At 33.7% G+C, this 17547-nt stretch overlaps 1 protein-coding gene across 5 annotated transcripts in view; it reads right to left on the bottom strand.

The window, feature by feature from the left end:
- Nucleotides 1–17547, bottom strand: part of PFKP (phosphofructokinase, platelet) — a 78234-nt gene that overhangs the window by 45864 nt on the left and 14823 nt on the right. For all 5 annotated transcript variants that reach the window (XM_012551197.3, XM_031939622.1, XM_031939623.1 and 2 more), the window contains exons 3-6: nucleotides 8175–8252; nucleotides 3553–3742; nucleotides 1227–1392; nucleotides 458–502 (exon numbers count right to left, since the gene is read on the bottom strand). In XM_012551197.3, coding sequence (XP_012406651.1) covers nucleotides 458–502; nucleotides 1227–1392; nucleotides 3553–3742; nucleotides 8175–8252 — 479 coding nt within the window. The remainder of the gene's footprint in view (nucleotides 1–457; nucleotides 503–1226; nucleotides 1393–3552; nucleotides 3743–8174; nucleotides 8253–17547) is intronic.

Below are 17547 nucleotides of genomic sequence, written 5' to 3'. Positions count from 1 at the left end.
GTATCATTTAGAAATTGAGTAATCAGAAAAGTAGAAATTGTCATATATTGAGAATGAGAGGTATTGTATTAGATTATAGTTATACCCCCAAGAATGTCCCAAGGCCTCAGGCATACTGAGCAGAATAGTTAGGGAGGATCTCTGAGAAGACTTAGACAAAAACTACAGAGGATGAGAAGGTGTGAGTGAGATTTGATCTATTCTGATGGAAGAAACACCAACTTCACTGAGATCAGATATGGTTAAGTATACATTGGACAATAATAACAACAGAGTAGTATAATGGAAAATATACTCAAAGAAGATTCAAGCATCCTGGATTCTAGTGCTGGGTCTGCCAACAACTAAAAGTATGTGACTTTACTTCTGGGGCTCAGTTTCCTCATCTGTAAAATGAGGAGGTTTAAACATGCTGATTTCCAATGTTTCTAAATTATATTATTTTCTAAACACATACCCACAGTGTCTTCCCATAACCTCCAGAACAAAGGTCCTCTGGTGACTGTAAGACAAAAAAATAAGGTATAGAAACATAATTAACCAAATTAACTTTGATACTGGTATGAAAACCAAACTGAAAGATATAGGAATAAGTCAAATAGGCTTAAAGTAAGAATATAATTCTACAGTCACTAGAGGTATATAAATTGGCCATGTAAAGATTCATTCTCTACCAATGCAAATCTGTTTATTCATGTAGATGCTTCAAAACATCCAATAAGTCTCTCAACTCATTGAAAATTGCTATTTTTCCACACACTTATTGTTTTATTTTAAAAACATATTCACAAGATGTGATTATTTAAAATTGTTTCTAGAAAACTTTCTTATGCTTATTTCAGGAGAGTGAACAAATTTGGGATAAACACTTATTTCCAATATAAAGAACCATTAATTGGACATATTCCCACAAAAGGAACCCAGAAGTAGGGTGCTTGGATGGTTGTGATGAAAATAGAAGAAAATCCTAGTGAAATTTCCTTAAAAAGAGAGACTTGGGGACCAAGGACAAAAGGAAAAATAATTAAGTCACAGACCCATTTTTTTTACTCCCATAGTTTCAAACACTCAAGCTGTTACTAGGATATCATGAGTCCTGGGCTACTCAGATATTCCCCTTGTGACCTGGCATCCCATTTTGCTTGGACATGTTTTGTCAGCATTCAAATCTGGGCAATTACTTTGCCTAGTTCTGTTCTCTCTGTCCATTTCTTTCTATGTTTTACCTCTGGGCAGTGGTCATAATGGCATCCACAACTTCAATGATTCTGTGCAAAGCAGAGTCAGTGCCAATTGTCATATCCGTCCCACAGAAGTCATTATCTATGGAGCCCACCATCCCCACAATGTTGAGGTAAGCATATTTCTTCACAGCTTCTTTTTCAATTTTACCTGTTTAAAAATATATACAGTTTTATGGTAACTACATCTGGATGTTCCAAGATAAACACAATATTTAAAGAAAAATAATCTTGTGTGAGAAACTATATACTTATTTAAATTAACTCCTCATTGGGGCAGCTAGATGGTATAGTGGATAGAACACTGGCCCTGAAGTTAGTAGGAGCTGAGTTCAAATTTGAACTCAGACACTTAGCACATCCTAGCTGTGTGACCCTGGGCAAGTCACTTAACCCCAATTGCCTCAGGGGAAAAATTATCTCCTCATTCTCATAAATTTCTGGAATAATTTTTTAAGACTTATCAGGCAAAAAAAATATTTTCATAGAATGAACTGCTCTTCAGACTGGTATAATAAAAATAATGCAACTTGGCATTGGGAGAGTTGGCTTCAAATTCTGCTTTCAACTCATTTTTGTGAAAGCAAATCACAATTTCTAAAACTTGTGCTACTGGCTCCCTCACAAAGTTCTTACAAGACAAGCACTCTGTAAGCTTCAACATGCTATAGAAATCAGAGTTATTATTACTTGTATCCTTGAAGTTCAGGCAATGCAAAAATTGCAACTGGCTATATTTTTAATGTTCCCGTTTTACTGATTTCACTTTATGACCTTCTTGAGCCTGTTCCTGACTTTCTGAACTTCAAAGGCAGGTCTTCTTTTCAATTGTGTATTGTGCTTTTCAGTTAGAATGTGTATTATGTTCCTCCTTTAAAGTATTGTGTACCTCAGTTTTGTGTACTGCCTTGTTCCTCCATTAGAATATAACTTCATTGAGGGCAGGAATTGTTCTCCTTCATTGTATTTATACCCTCAGTGTTTCCTCCCTTCTAACCTCCCTCTCTTCTTTCCAGACATTCAATGTCCAATAATATTTGAAAATATGTCTTAGAAAATTGAAGCATTTCCTAGACACTCAAAGATTTTATATATGCCTCTTAATAGAAGGATGGGCAGCAAGGAATAAGAAAAAGCTCTGAGAGTAGAAGATGGGGAAGAGAAACATTTATAAGTGATCATGATCTGTTTTATAAAAGAGCACAAAACATTAAAAAATGGAAAAGGAAAAGTACAGATTTGGCTCTGGCTTGTTATCATTTGTCAGACGTTCTTTATGCTCAGCTAATTTACAACACTGGTTGGTAATTGCTTCTGCCCAGCTCCAAACCTTTCCCTGTCCATATTTGATACTTCAAGGATGTGTGATTCCATCATCTTAGATGCTTCCTCCACTGGCACAAATGGCCACTCTGCTGTTTTAGGGTCTTTTTTAGTTGCTACAGAAAAGAATTCATTACTGTTACTATTATCTATTATAATCTGCAGCCAAATTTAGCTAGGGTGCTCCCCAGATGACTAAAGTTCACACACACACACACACACACACACACACACACACACACATTCTGGGCTTGAAGTTAGAAAGATTCATCTTCCTGAGTTCAAATATGGATACAGACACTTACTAGCTCTATGACCCTGGACATATAAAATGAACTGGAGAAGGAAATGGAAAGTCACTTAAGTATCTCTGCCAAGAAAATCCCAAATGGGGTCACAAAAACTTGGACATGACTGAAACCACTAAGCAACAATGGGAAATTATATACACACACATATATGTGTGTGTGTATATATATAATATATATAATATATGTATATATATATATATATATATATATATATATGAATGTGAAAGAGAATGTGTGTGTGTCATACACACAGACACACATATATACACATTCATTCATATACACATATGTATGGGGGTCAGAGTCATCTACCACAGAAATAATTGAACAACAATAATATACATATGTATACATACTACATATATATACACGCACACACACATACATACATCTCAAGTATGGGCTATAGGAAAATAAATTCCATTACATCCCATAACGTAAGATTTTTAGAAATTCTCTGCAGAACAATTAAGCATAGTGGCAAAGGAAATTCTGAGTTTAACTTCCAATCCTATTTGATTTAACTAAGAGGCTTTAAAAGAATGATCTAAATTAGTGAGCTAAATCGAAATTCTGACATGTTAACATAACAAAACCTATTCTCAGTTACCAAAGTTGCTATTTAAAAAGATGGTTTTCTGTAGGCAGTAAACGACAATAGAAAGGAATAAATGTACCAGCTTTAGCCAATTCTTCCAACAGTCCACTCCATTCCTCACGGAAAAGGTTGGCTCCCGTTAAGCTTCCATCTCCACCAATCACACACAAGTTAGTAATTCCCTTTTGAATCAAGTTATAAGCTGCTTGTAAGCGACCTTCCCGAGTACGGAATGCTTGGCAACGTGCACTGCCAATGACTGTTCCTCCCTGGGGAAAAAAAAAATCCCATTCATTTACCTCCTTTCAAATAGAAAGACATATGTATAATCCCACCTATATAAACACATAAGGCTACCATAACATAGAGATTTTTTCGTGCTGGTCAGCCATCTGAAGGTGGTGAGAAAGATATGTTAATCTTCCTCTTTAGATTCTTGAACTATATTAAGATAAAAGATAAAAAGCACAGGAGTTTCCATTCATTCATTTATTCTATTCATTCAACTAACTGTGTCCAACAAATTGAACCAGATGCAGGGGAGATATAAAGATAATAGAGATAAGCCCTCAAACAAGCTTACAGGTTTACTACATTATAACTATACTGTTATAGGGGATTTTTTTTTGAAGAGGCACACAATTTTATCTCTTTTCTCAACGCTGGGGAACAATACAATAAGATGTTATTCTTTATAATATACATAAACTCCCAAAGAGCTTGCAAAAATTCAGAAATAATGAAGAATGAAGAGTAATAATATCAGTGCTTTATAATCATATTATAGGAGGACTGAAAAAAATTCCATCCCCTCCCTCAATTGGATATTATGCCCTATTTTAAGGGAGTTATTTTATTTACAAAATCATCCTGGATGACTAAAGCTTCACACATTTTGTAGTCAGGTCTCAGTATAAATTAAGAAAAGAGAAGGAAGGTGTATGCTCTGATGACTTTTTTCACTTTGCTTTCTTTTTAACAGAAAATGATAGGGCAGCTAGGTGGCACATTGGAGAGAGAACCAGCCCTTCAGTCAGGAAGACCTGAGTTCAAATTTGGCTTTAGACACTTAACACTTCCTACCTGTGTGACCCTGGGCAAGTCACTTAACCCCAATTGCCTCAGCCATCCCCCCCAAAAAAGAAAAAAATGACATTAAAAATCCAAAAACAAAATATATGAAATAAAAAATTACCTCTAACACAAAAAGATTCTTCACTTAAAAAAAAATTTACTTAGAGCCTTCTTTAAATACTGAACTACCCTATACATTTAACATGATTAAATCTGAAATTTCAGAAATACTTCTGCACAAAGAAAGTATCATTTTCTGGAAGAAAATTGTTTATACTAGAAAAGATATAAATCTTCAATAGCCCTTATGATCGTGTGGATACATTTATTTATTCATACATAAACAAATATATCTAATACTGACTTTTAGAAACATTTTATTCCTTTTAAAACAAAAGTTGCTACAATAGCATCTGGAATATATATTTTTTAAAAACCCAATACCATTTAACTGCTCTTTCTACATGCACACTCTTACTCAGTCTGCACCAGAGTAAAAGTTCAAATTTGCTCAGGAATAATTTTTATTACCAACAATACTTTCTCTTGCTCAAGGAATTATACTCTTCTGATAATAGGAATAAATATGTAAATTATGACTATAAACAGTAAAGATGGATTTCAGGGACTAAATTGAAAGATAATTAGCACAGAGGCTAAAAATGTTGTTTTTTTTTTTTTTTTTTTTGATTGCTAAACATTCTCAAGGTCAAATCATTGGAAGATCATGTAATTTATAATACTGAAATACAGAAATCTTTAAGCTACAAATATTCCAAATTGCATGAAAAACATGCATATAATCTTAATTGAAGAAAAGCTAGAACGTTAAACTGCAGTACTGCTAACTTCATTCATTCACACATGTGAATATGTAGCTCTTTTCCACTCTACTCCCCTCTCACCCTTTCACCCTCCTTCCATCCCTTCCCCCTATATACTGCACAATTCACTGCTTACTCGTCCAGCAGAATGGAAATGTGGTTGCTCTTCTTATAGGCTTATTCTAATCCAATATTAAGATGTTAGGGGAAAAAAACAAGCACACACCACTCTATCTAATGATTTTTGGTCATCAGTATTTAATTCAATGAGGCAGTTAGCTAAGTGGCAAACTGGATAAAGTAATGGGCCTGAAATCAGAAAAACTCTTCCTGAGTTCAAATCTAAACTAGCTGTTTAATGAGTAAGTCACTTAATCCTGTTTGCCTCAGTTTTCTCATCTGTAAAATGAGCTGGAGAAAAAAATGACAAACAACTCCAGTATCTTTGCTGAGAAAACTTCAAATGGGATCACAAAGAACTAGACATGACTGAAAACTTAATTATCTCCTGGTGGTAAGCCAATTGCTGCTTTGAATACTCCTTCTGTCCCTTTCTCTTTGAAACTTCTTTAGTCAGCTGATGGAAGAGAAAATCTTAATTTTCATTAAGAAACTTCTTCAAAAGATGGTAAAAGAATTATTGCATGAAAGATCAAAGACTTAAAAGTTGTATAACATGCTGAAAACCTGTCATATTCAGACTATAGGTATTAACTGAGATTAAACAAAGAGAAAATTCTTCACAATAAAAATTAAGGATTCATACCTTTGTTCAGTTTTTATTCCATCACACTCATATACCACAATTCATTCAGTTATTCACTGATTGATGAAATGCCAGCTATTGTTAGCAAATATTCTGTCTGACATATGAACAGAAAAAGACTACCACTGTCCAGCCCCAAGCCAAACAAGGATGCCATCTACTGCCCCAGGAACTTCTAAACTATTCCTGGGCATAACTGAGTTTAATAACAAGTCGCATGAAATAAAGCACTGAGGAAAGAGGTATTCATTGGAAGCCAAAGTAATCTTCACAATTATAAGGGATTATGGAAAGCTTGAGTCATATTAGGCACATTTTAAATAACCCCAGGGACTAGATCAGGACTTAAATCCTAACCGGCCAATCAACAAGAAACTAGGAAAGTCAATTTGAACCTAGTCTTCAAGATGGGACAAATCTGGAAAGAGGGAAATAGTGTGGGTTTAATTATTCCATCCAGGGAGCAACTCCATGAGTAAATATGGCACTTTGTGAAACAGGAGAGAGAAAAAAAAAATGTGAGAAGAGAGAGTAGTAACAGGTAAGAGTAGGCATTTATTTACTGAGAGGGTTCGAAGAAGGGCAGTCACTGAATAAGTACTTATTTAGCACTTCCTATGTGCTACACACCTTACTAAGGTCTAGTGCTTCTTCATCTCCTTTTTCAACATGGAGAAGTTGGAAAATCCTAATTTCATAACATTCTTTCTTCTGAAGATAATTATCCATGATAAATAGGCAAAGGAAATGTCAATGTACTTGGAAAAACAACCTTGTATTTTTAAGATATTAAGTTCTACTAGAAATTGAGTGGATGTCTGCCACTTGGGGAATGGCTGAATAAGTTATGGTATATGAATGTAATGGAATATTACTCTTCTATAAGAAATGAAGATTGATTTCAGAAAAACTTGAAAAGAGTTACATAAACTGATGCTGAGTGAAGTATGCTGAACCAGGAGAACATTGTACACAGTAACAACAAGATTATGTGATGATTAACAATAATTGTAATTAATTTAATTATTAATAATCAATAACAATAATTGGCTCTCCTCAACAATACAATGATTCAAGACAATTCCATTAGATTTGAGATGAAATATGCCATCTGCATTCAGAGAGAGAACTATGAAGAATCGAAGCATAGTATTTTCACCTTTATTTCTTTTTGTTTGTTTTTTTTCTCGTGTTTTTTTCCATTTTTAGTATGATTTTTTTTTTTTTGCACAACATAATATGCTTGCTTATATGTAAAATAAAATTATTCTGCAAATGAAATTTTGGTTTGAAGAGGTAATTAAAACTTAAAAGCAACAAACTGAAAAATGTAATTGGCATGTAAATTTGAGGAAATTGTTCATGTTTCTTTTTATATTTTCTTTTTTATGATAGCTTTTTATTTATAAGATACAAGCATGGATAATTTTTCAGCATTGGCCTTTGCAAAATCTTGTGTTCCAACTTTTCCTCTCCTTCCCCCCCCCCTTACAATGTAGGCACCTTAAGGAACCCCACTTAAATGACAGGTAAGCCAATATATGTTAAATATGTGTTAAATACAATATATGCATACATATTTATACAGTTATCTTGCTGCACAAGAAAAATCGGATTTAGAAATAAGGTAAAAAATAACCTGAGAAGGAAAACAAAAATGTAAGCGGACAAAAATAGAAGGAGTGGAAATACTATGTTGTGGTCCACACTTGGGAAATTGTTCATGTTTCTAAAGAAAATCTCTCAAGTCCTGGACTAGACAAAACATTAATATTTTATCTCTTTCTTTGCTGAAGTAATTCTAAATCCTTCAACTCTAGTTCATTTCTAGTTAATTCTGATTCTTATGTTTGGAGATATAAACATGTTCAGGTAATGTAGAGGAAATGGCAAACAGCATCTTCATTTTCTATACATATATGTATACACACAGATATATATATATTGCTGAGATAAGACATTTCAAAATAGTAAAGGTCCTATAATGGTTAACATGCTCATTTTGAGGTAAATATATACAAACACAAAGTTACATACCACTTGGAGAATACTGGAAACACATTCCCAGGTAACTTCAACAATATTATTGCCTCCATCTACCATGCCTTGATAACCCTAAGAAAAGAAAGAAGACAGTTTCAGAACAAAAATAGATGCAAATGTTTATAATGAATTTGATACTTAAATGGTACAAAATGTATCTATCAAGTAAAATCAAGCTTCTGAGAATTCTAGGACAGAAAAATACAACCAGTGCTTAAAAGTAATGTTACAAAAAAATTCCATGAACAAATTCTAGTGAATGGAATTTAATTCTGGATTGGTCTTTAAATTACTTCCAGATAATACTTAACAATGCAGGCAGATTATCCTTCCTTGAACCTGAACAAATCTTGAATTTAAGGTGCTGTCAGTTTAAATAGGTTTTTTTGTTTGTTTGTTTGTTTTTTGTTTTTGGATACTTTCAGACAACAACACTGAAGGCTATGTTATTAGATTTCCTACAAAGAAAATAAAAGACTTCAGAAATACATAAATAAAAACAATGTTTATTTTGGACTAAGACCATACTATATCTGATAATTCTTCTTGAGGCATCATCACTCAATTCTCCACAGGACTATTCTTCCTTGCTTTTGTGACTTCTCTCCTCTTCCCTCCTTTCACCTTTTATATATTCTTTCCCCCATTACAATGTAGGCACCTTAAGGAAAGGATAGCCTCTTTTTCTGCTTGTTTATCTATTCCCGGTATTTACATTAGGAAAAGAAAAATATTATAGAGCTGAAGAGGAAAAGTAAACAAAGTTAACTGGTATTTGGTTAATTAGCATCTTGCCCTTAATTGCAATCACATTTTAATCAACACTAGAATTTTAGATTATATATAAAAAAATAAAATTCAGAGCTGAAAAGGATCTTAGAAATTATTTACTTTACTAAGTGTTGGGAAATCCTTTCATTTTTCTGGCTTCAGGCCACAGTTTTCTCAGCTATAAAATGATGAAGTTGGACTATGTAATCTCTCGGATCTCTTCTTAATTTCCCTGTAGGTTTTTACAGAGCTCAACAATATCTCCTTCAACTCCTCAATCTCATCCATTCTTATGGCACTGGAGGTAACACAGGGGACTATGTTTCAAATCAGAGGTGTCAAACATGCTCCATAGGTCAGATTGCCCCACAATCCTCCCAAGTATGGCCCAAACCAAATTAAAATGTAATCGGGAAAGATTTAACAAAAGAAATAAAACTATAATAAAAACATAAGCAATATTACATTATAAGGCTAAATCAATATGCAGCCTGTAGGGGTCCTTTTGTGGCTTAGTAACCTCCACATTTATTTGAGTTTTACCCACTACCCAAAACTCTTTTGTCTTTTTTCTCTATAATTTCCCTTGGAGATCTTAGCTTTCCCAGTGGGATCAAGTATCATCTGACGACGAGAACTGCTATTTCTGTATATCAAACCCTACAAGCTTTGCTGAATTCCAATCTTTCATCATAAGAAGCTTGTGAGACATCTTTTCTTAGTTGGGTAGTGGACAGAGCTGAGTCTATAGTCAGTAAGTCCTGAGTTAAAATCTAGCCTCACACACTTACTAGCTTTGTGATCCTGGGCAAGCCACTTAATCTGTCCACCTCAGCTTCTTCCGCAGCCTAATGGAAATCAGAATAGCACCTACCTTGCTGTACTGTTGTGAGGATTAGATGAGAGTTGTATAAAATGCTTTTAGCACAACGCCTAGCACATAACAGATACTGTATAAATGCTTGTTTCCTCTCTCTTCCTAAATATAAAGGATTCCCAAACTCAACATGTATACAACAAAATTGATTCATTTTCCTACCTCTTAACCTACTCTTACTTCAAGCATACAAATGCATGGAACAAAATGCAGTTAAACTCAAGATTATCTTCCTACCACCGTGCTACTACCCTATTCTGTAAACTCCACTGACTACCTACTATTTCTGGAATCCAAAATAAACAGTCCTACGCTTCAGTTAAAGCCTTTTGCAACCTGGTTCCAACAATTCTTTCCAGGCCTATACAATACATAGTTCTCTTCACTCACTGCATAGTCTAATGAAACTTTCCTTCTAACTTTCCTTCCTTAACTTTCCATCTCTTCCTTTCTTTTTCCATACCTTGGAACTGGCAGCTCATCTGGGCTACAAAGCACTTTCTCCTTACTTTTTAATAATACTTAAGTGTTTTTGTTTGTTTGTTTGTTTTTGTTTTCTAAACTCAGCTACACCACCTCGGAAGGGAGATAGTGATAACCTCAGCTACTAATGTTCCTCTCTCCACATTCCCAAACCAGTTTTTCTCTATTCAAGGCCATCTAGAAAACAAAGGCTATAGTTATGTACATTGACTTTCTTCACAAGCTCTCTTTATTACCCTAGGCAAATTGAACTCTCCACCCTTGGTAATCATATCATGTTTCCTATCTCATAAGCAGAAAAGCCTGTAGCCCATCTCTGCCTGCTGGACTTTTATTCATTCTTTAAAGCTCCACTGACCTTCTTTGGAAAGGTGATGACCCTCCTCTCCTGCCTCCAGATATTATAACAACATCTGATGCATTTACCAGGTAGCATTATGCATGAGAATTGAGTATCAATCTTACATTTCTGCTATGCTTAAAACTCATGAAAGCAGAGACTTGTCCTATTTAAACTTTCAATTCTACTCTAGAATAACAGAGTGCTCTGTTCACTCATCCATCTACACACACACATTCACTTACATACATATGTTTGATTATTTATAATTAAAGTTATGTGTATACCTATGTATGTATACATGTTATATATAAAAACCCATATATATATACATACATATATATTATATATCTGTATCCTACTATCTACACACACATATACACACACATACACACCCATGGATGTGTGGGTATATATAATCTTTGAAACCCATGGTGCTCCATTCTCTAGCTCCCTACCTACCCAATTACACCTTTGAAACCCACAACAGACTCTTGTTTATTAGCTCTGAATGTCTAAACTGAATTGTTGAATAAAACAGGCCATGTCTCACAAAGAAAGGCTTTTTGCATATGAAAAAGATGTTCCTGTAAACCAATTAAAGCTGTTTTTGTTTTTTTGTTTTTTTTTTCCCCACCCAGGATGAGGCACTAAGGTTTGGGAGTGAGGCTAGGAAGAAGCAAAGATGGTATGTATGTCCTGGTTCCCCTCTTGCCTAACTAAGACAAAGGCATGGGCTTTTTTGTCAAAGCCAAAAACCAAGGGCAATTAACGTTCCTTCTTTCATCCCTAATCCCTCCTTAGAATTCATTTCCACATTAGTAGGAAAAAGGTGAAGCTAGAGAAGACAAGTGATAGTCACACACAATTCTCTTTAAAATGGGGGGAGAAGGTCTTGATGCTGGAAGACTGTATACAGAATAGCTGAGACTGTGATTCTGTTTGTACAGGTTTTTAACTACTTCAAGAGTACATGCTACTGCCAGTGACTCTTCCATAAAGTCATTACCTATGTCTTACTGAAAGCTTTAATTCCCTTCAGACTGTATTAGTTAAAACAACAACAACAACAACAACAACAACAACAAAAATAACAAAAAAAACCCACCAACTTAAAACTGTAGACCATTAATAAAATAATTTATTTATGATTTCTTTTCAAAAGCAATTAACTGTTTAAAGAATCCGTCCCTCCTTTAGATATCTGCACATCTACTAATCCCATGAAATTACTTTAAATAGCAGAACATACACATTAAAAATGATAAAATAGATTTCATAATTCATTTGCTATTTTTATGTAGCAAGAGTTATTTTTATTATTATTAGTGAAGGGAACAAGGGAGAGAAAAGAGCAAAAAGGGCACTGTATTATATATTGTAACCATGTTAAAAGTTTTCTCCTTGTACAGGTTGAGTCATTAGAATTCATTCAGCCCAAATAATATATGGAAGAATATAGTTATGAAGGTTTTAAGAGATTCAGTGTTAATTATCCTCTACTAATACATGAAGTATGACTATAAAGACATATTTCTACCCCCTTTTTCTTTTGTACATACATACACACACACATGCATATAATAAGACCAGGGCTCATATATCCAGGTAAGTTCTGCCCCTGGAATATTATTATCTTGAAAAACCATATGCTTATTCAGTAATGTTGCCATTCTCTCTATCATGATATGTAGAAGACCAAGCTCCTGAGAGAAGAGACTAATATATTTATAAGCACTTCTGGAAATGAGCCAGATAGCTGGTATGGAATACGGGACTCAGTGGACTCTCTGACCTTTACAGTCAACCAGTTGTTCTTATGCCAAATTTAGAGATGAGGACAAGACGAGACATTTTGTCTCCACCAACAGCATAACTTTCTGTGCATCTATCACTATAACCTACCACATAGTGAAAACAATATCCTCAGCCCTATATTGCAAGGTTGTCATGTTGCTGGAATAGTGGCCTACTGTTTTGATATTAATTATAGTTCTTGTTATTTTAATGCCTTACTGAATGTGATGATTAAAGTGAAATACAGAATATTCTCTATATTGATTTAATTAAATAACATATTTCACAATTAATTGGCCGGTAAGAAATGGAATCCCGAAATTGCTGAATTTAGATTACTCTTGCAATTAGTTATGTTCACAACAAAAAGTGGAAAATCTGTAAGAAGACTTATTTCTTTCTCTACCTCTTTTAGAAATAGTTATTTTTCTTTCTGATGCAGTCTGAAGCCTTCAGATTAATCTTAATAAGAAACTATTTCAGTCACTGAGTCTCAGTTCTAAAATTATACCCTGCACTAAATAATTTTTCTGTCTTATCAAAGACCTAACTACTTTGAAATAAACTGGCTTAAAGTTCACTGCTGACCATTTCAATAGAATCAGTGAAGTGACCAGACAAAGACAAAGCAGTCCATGTAGAAGCATGAATGGTTTTAAGAAAATGACTCTCCAAGATCAAGACAAAAATTAAGAGACGTCTTCTTTGATGAAGTAAAAGACCAACTGAACTTTTCATGTGAACCTTGTAAATATATTCTATAATATTGTGACATTTTTTAGAGCAGGAATACTGTAATTTTAAATTTTAAATTTGACTTGACAGAGAATATTTTTCAAAATCATTAAAAACAACACTGCCTTGTCTTCAGTCCTCTGACTATGAATGTTTAGATTAGAATAATCTTGACAAAATTATTTCTGGCAAAAGATGAAAGGATGCACCAAATTAAAAAAAATTCTAATGTTTCTTCTTACATTCAGACAATTGGCAAAGACAAAATGTGGGAATAATCAATGTTGGAAAAGCTGTGAATTAGAACAACCATTCAGAAAAGCAATTTGTAATTATGCAAAGTACATATTCTGGCCCAGAGATCTAGGCAATGTGTTAGAATCAGTTTCAACCAGCTCTTATGAATCAATTGGTAAAATTTCAGCATGAGTACACCTTGGAAAGTAGCAAATATTACAAATTAGTGCTTCATTACTAATCTTTGAATTATTTAAACCTAAGAAAGTTATGGAGAAAATGTTAATAATGATGATTAAAAGTGTGCCCCAAATACATTCTTCTTCTTTCCCTTGCCCCAGGTGAGTCAGTTGCAGGGGTTTCTCTGTTGGGCATATACCTTTAAGGAACTTAATGACAAAAAGAAAGTTTACATGTACACTAAATATTTATAATGTCACATTTTATATGGCAGCAAAGAACTGCAAACAAAGTAGAGACTGATCTTCTTTGTAAAGGATTGCTCTCTATGAGTAGAATGGGGAGGGAAATATACATAAAAGGAAATGATATAGGTGACATAAAACCAACAAATATCAATAAAAATCTATTTGATTTTTTTTAAAAGAAAGCCTTGGTTCAAATCCTATTTCTATTCCTTGTTACCTGTAACCTGTAATTTTGGGGCAAAATCATTTATAGATCAAATGCATCAGTCTATCAGATCATTACTTTGATGGAACTCTAGACAAAGACCAGAGGTATCTGATGTAGAGAGAGTGAAACAGGCCCTAGTCATGACAGCCATTATTGGGTCTATCACCTTGGAAAAGTCACAATGTTGCTGGATCGCAATTTAACTAATCGAGAGGGGGTTAGTGATACATGTTCAAGATCCCTTCTAGCTCCAAAAATTTTTAATTTTTTAGGAAAAATTTATACCTATGAACTGGTGTATCAATTAGCCAACTTAACATATCCTTTTCCCTTTTCATTACTTAGATAGATAGAAAGGTAGTTTCATAAGGAAATCTGTTTTTATTGTAGTTAAAAGTATTGGATAACTGGATATTGACTAACACACTAAAGACATTTTTAGGATTCTGTAATAGAATGCTGACTACTCTTCAGCTAAACTATTCTGCTAGAAAAGTGGTTCAGTACTAGGGAGAGACACTGAAAATTTCTGTCTCTCATTCATGCCTTTTACTAATCATTCACCACACGTAGATCTGTCCCAGATTTATATTTGTACAAGTTTAAACCAGGCAGCACTGTTTCAATCAAATAAGATGCCAATTCTTTGCAAAACTATCAATGCTTTTGGATTAGCATACCAGCCACATATGCTCTAGTAAGACAAGATAATAATATTAAACACTGACCTATTTCTTTTTTAATTTTTTAATTTTTTTTTTTTTTTTTTTTTTTTTTTTTTGTATCTGCTGGTAACCAAGAAAGATTTAAGTAACATGCAGAATATAGACAGGGTGGTTCAATGGAAAAGTACTGGATTTGGAATCACTGACTCAAAGCTCAATCCCGCCCTCACAGTACCAATGTGACTTTGGGGAAAATGCTTAAATTTTCTGGGCTACATTTTCTCCATTCTGTGAAATGACGGGGAGACTGGATGATTTCATGGTTCTTTCTACTCCTTTTTCCTCATGTGTTTTTTTTCCCCTCCTTTTAAAAATATATTCCCTAAATACTCTGCTCTAACTTCTTCCAGACAGGCATTTTAGAAGACTATTTTAAAAGAAAAAAAACAAGAGGAAGAAGAGGAAAAAGTCAACAAAACTAATCAGTGCATTAAAAAGTTGAAAATTAATTCAAAATTTCACACTTATGGTCCTCCTATCCTGGCAAAGGAAGTGCTTTTTTTGATCTCCTTATTAAGGTCAACCTTTTTTTTTTTTTTTTTTTTTGGTAATTGTGGAACATTCACTTTTGACTATTTTGTGGATAAGGCATATGCTGCCAGACACAGTCATTAAATGAATTTGAAAACTATTTATTAAGTATTTACTATGTTCAAAGTACTGAAGAAACAAAAAATAAACAAATATAAAAACAAAAATAGTCCTTACCCACAAGGAGTTTATATAGGGGGACAAACAACTTTTTTTTTTTTTTTAAATAAAAATCTTTGTTACAAGGGATGATTTATTAGGTTAGATAGGGGAGAAACATTCAGAAATGAAACTGATATAAAAACAAAAGATAATAATAAAATGATATTTTAAAATTAAATAAAAGCATGATCAATATTCTTTAAAATAGCATTGATCTACGTCCCTTACGTTCTCTACAAATGGCATACACTTTATCTATCTCCATTTCAACTTGTTGAAATCTTAGCCATCCTTCAAAGTCTTCCATAAAGTCTTCCTTGGTTTCAGTCAAAAGATATACTTTCCTCTTCTTAACTCACAAAGCATTTGTATCTGATGAATTCATCATGTTCAGAATCTTAATGTGTGCATCACTTATCTTTCCTATTAAATCTGTAATCTTTTTGAGTTGACTATGTTTTATTTATCTTTAAATCCTCTATGATATAAATATAGTAGGTCCTAAAAATGTCTGTGAATAGAAATTGGACCATGATGAAGATAAAGATATCTACTAATGGATTGTACAATGAATGCCATCATCTGAGCTTTTTCCTATTAGACTACAAAAAAAAAAAAAAAGGTATAATTTCTTTCCTTTTCCCCCTAATATAAGCTGGGTAGTTTTCCAATTCATAGCCCCTATCTGACCTTATCTCTTAGCAATTTATATCCTTGGGTGGAAGGGAAAGAAAAATATAGATTGCTACTGGGCTAATTCCCTACCCCATATATTCATAAAAGGAAAGGTCAGGGTTCTAGGTCTGGAAGAACAATTGCCAGTGCCTTGTTATTAGAAAAACAGAATTGGTTTTTGTGAGATTTGTAAAAAGAAAAACAATTACCTGAAGACTCCATGTAAACTCATTGAAACACTCAAGAATGTTTGGGTCACAACTAATTGTTTTAGAGAGGAGCCTGAAAATGCTTTTCACTGTAAAGCCATTGTTCTCAAAGGCCTTCTGCTTCCACATTTTCTCTTGCTATTCACCAGGCAATTATCCCTGAACCCAACATACCAATGCCCCTTTCATAGAAGGCATTGAATTTACAATGGAGTAGGGTTTTAGTTCAAAATAAAGAACTAATAATTAAATCAATTCAGAAGAAATGGAATGTACTGCTCCTCAAAGAAGCAGTGAAGTAACCAAAAATGTTTCACACAGACAGGGTAATGTGAGAAATGGAGGCAAAGGAATTTTGCATGATCTCACAAAGAAGTGAAATAGGTTGAATCCACCTAAAAGAAAAAAAAAAAAGAATAATTCTATTTTGCTTACCTGGTAGGAGATATCTGATACCAGGTAGATCTTATTAGGATCGAATGAGGGAAATACAAATACATACACACTTTGAAAATTTAAACTATTATATGTGAAGTACTAATGTTGTCCAGGGATAAAAAGAATTTAATTCCTTTTTGAAGAGATTAATATAAGCAATTAAATATGGGAATTAAAAATATGGAAACATGGGATTAGGGAAACAAGCTAATGTATTTGTGCCTTTTAAAAATATTTAAAAGAAAGAAAAAGAACACACCTGATGAATAAAGAAGTCAGGAAAAAATATCTTCTTTAAAACATACTTAGAAGTTTACTAAGAGGTGAAGGAAGAGGTCGGAAAAGTTTCTAGTGCTAAGTTAGAGTTTATAGTCAAAAATTGCCAAAGAATGAAACAAAACCTTTTATGCCTATTTACATTCCTCAATGGGGGGATAGGAAGTAACCTCAAGGGAAAGAGCATTTTTGGATATTGACATGCAAATATTGCAACTAACATTCAAAAGGCGATTCATAAGCAACTTGGCAGAGAAGAAAGCAAAGGAATCTCAAGCTCAGCAAGGTGCCAACTACTCCTTTTCATGCTACTGAAGTAGCTGGGCAAGCACAAATGATGGCACCAGGTCATAACAGTAATTACTCTGGGAATGGAAATTCCCAGTCTATGGCAATCTAGTCTTTTAACATCCAAAGAGCATGAAATGGCAAAACAGAAACCTTGATTAGATTTAGCTTTTTAAAATGTTGTTTT

This window comes from Sarcophilus harrisii, chromosome 5 (genome assembly GCF_902635505.1).
Source record: "Sarcophilus harrisii chromosome 5, mSarHar1.11, whole genome shotgun sequence".
In the NCBI taxonomy this organism is placed as follows: domain Eukaryota; kingdom Metazoa; phylum Chordata; class Mammalia; order Dasyuromorphia; family Dasyuridae; genus Sarcophilus; species Sarcophilus harrisii.
Note: the sequence above shows the minus strand (reverse complement) of the source record. Positions and strands in the feature narration are given on the sequence as shown.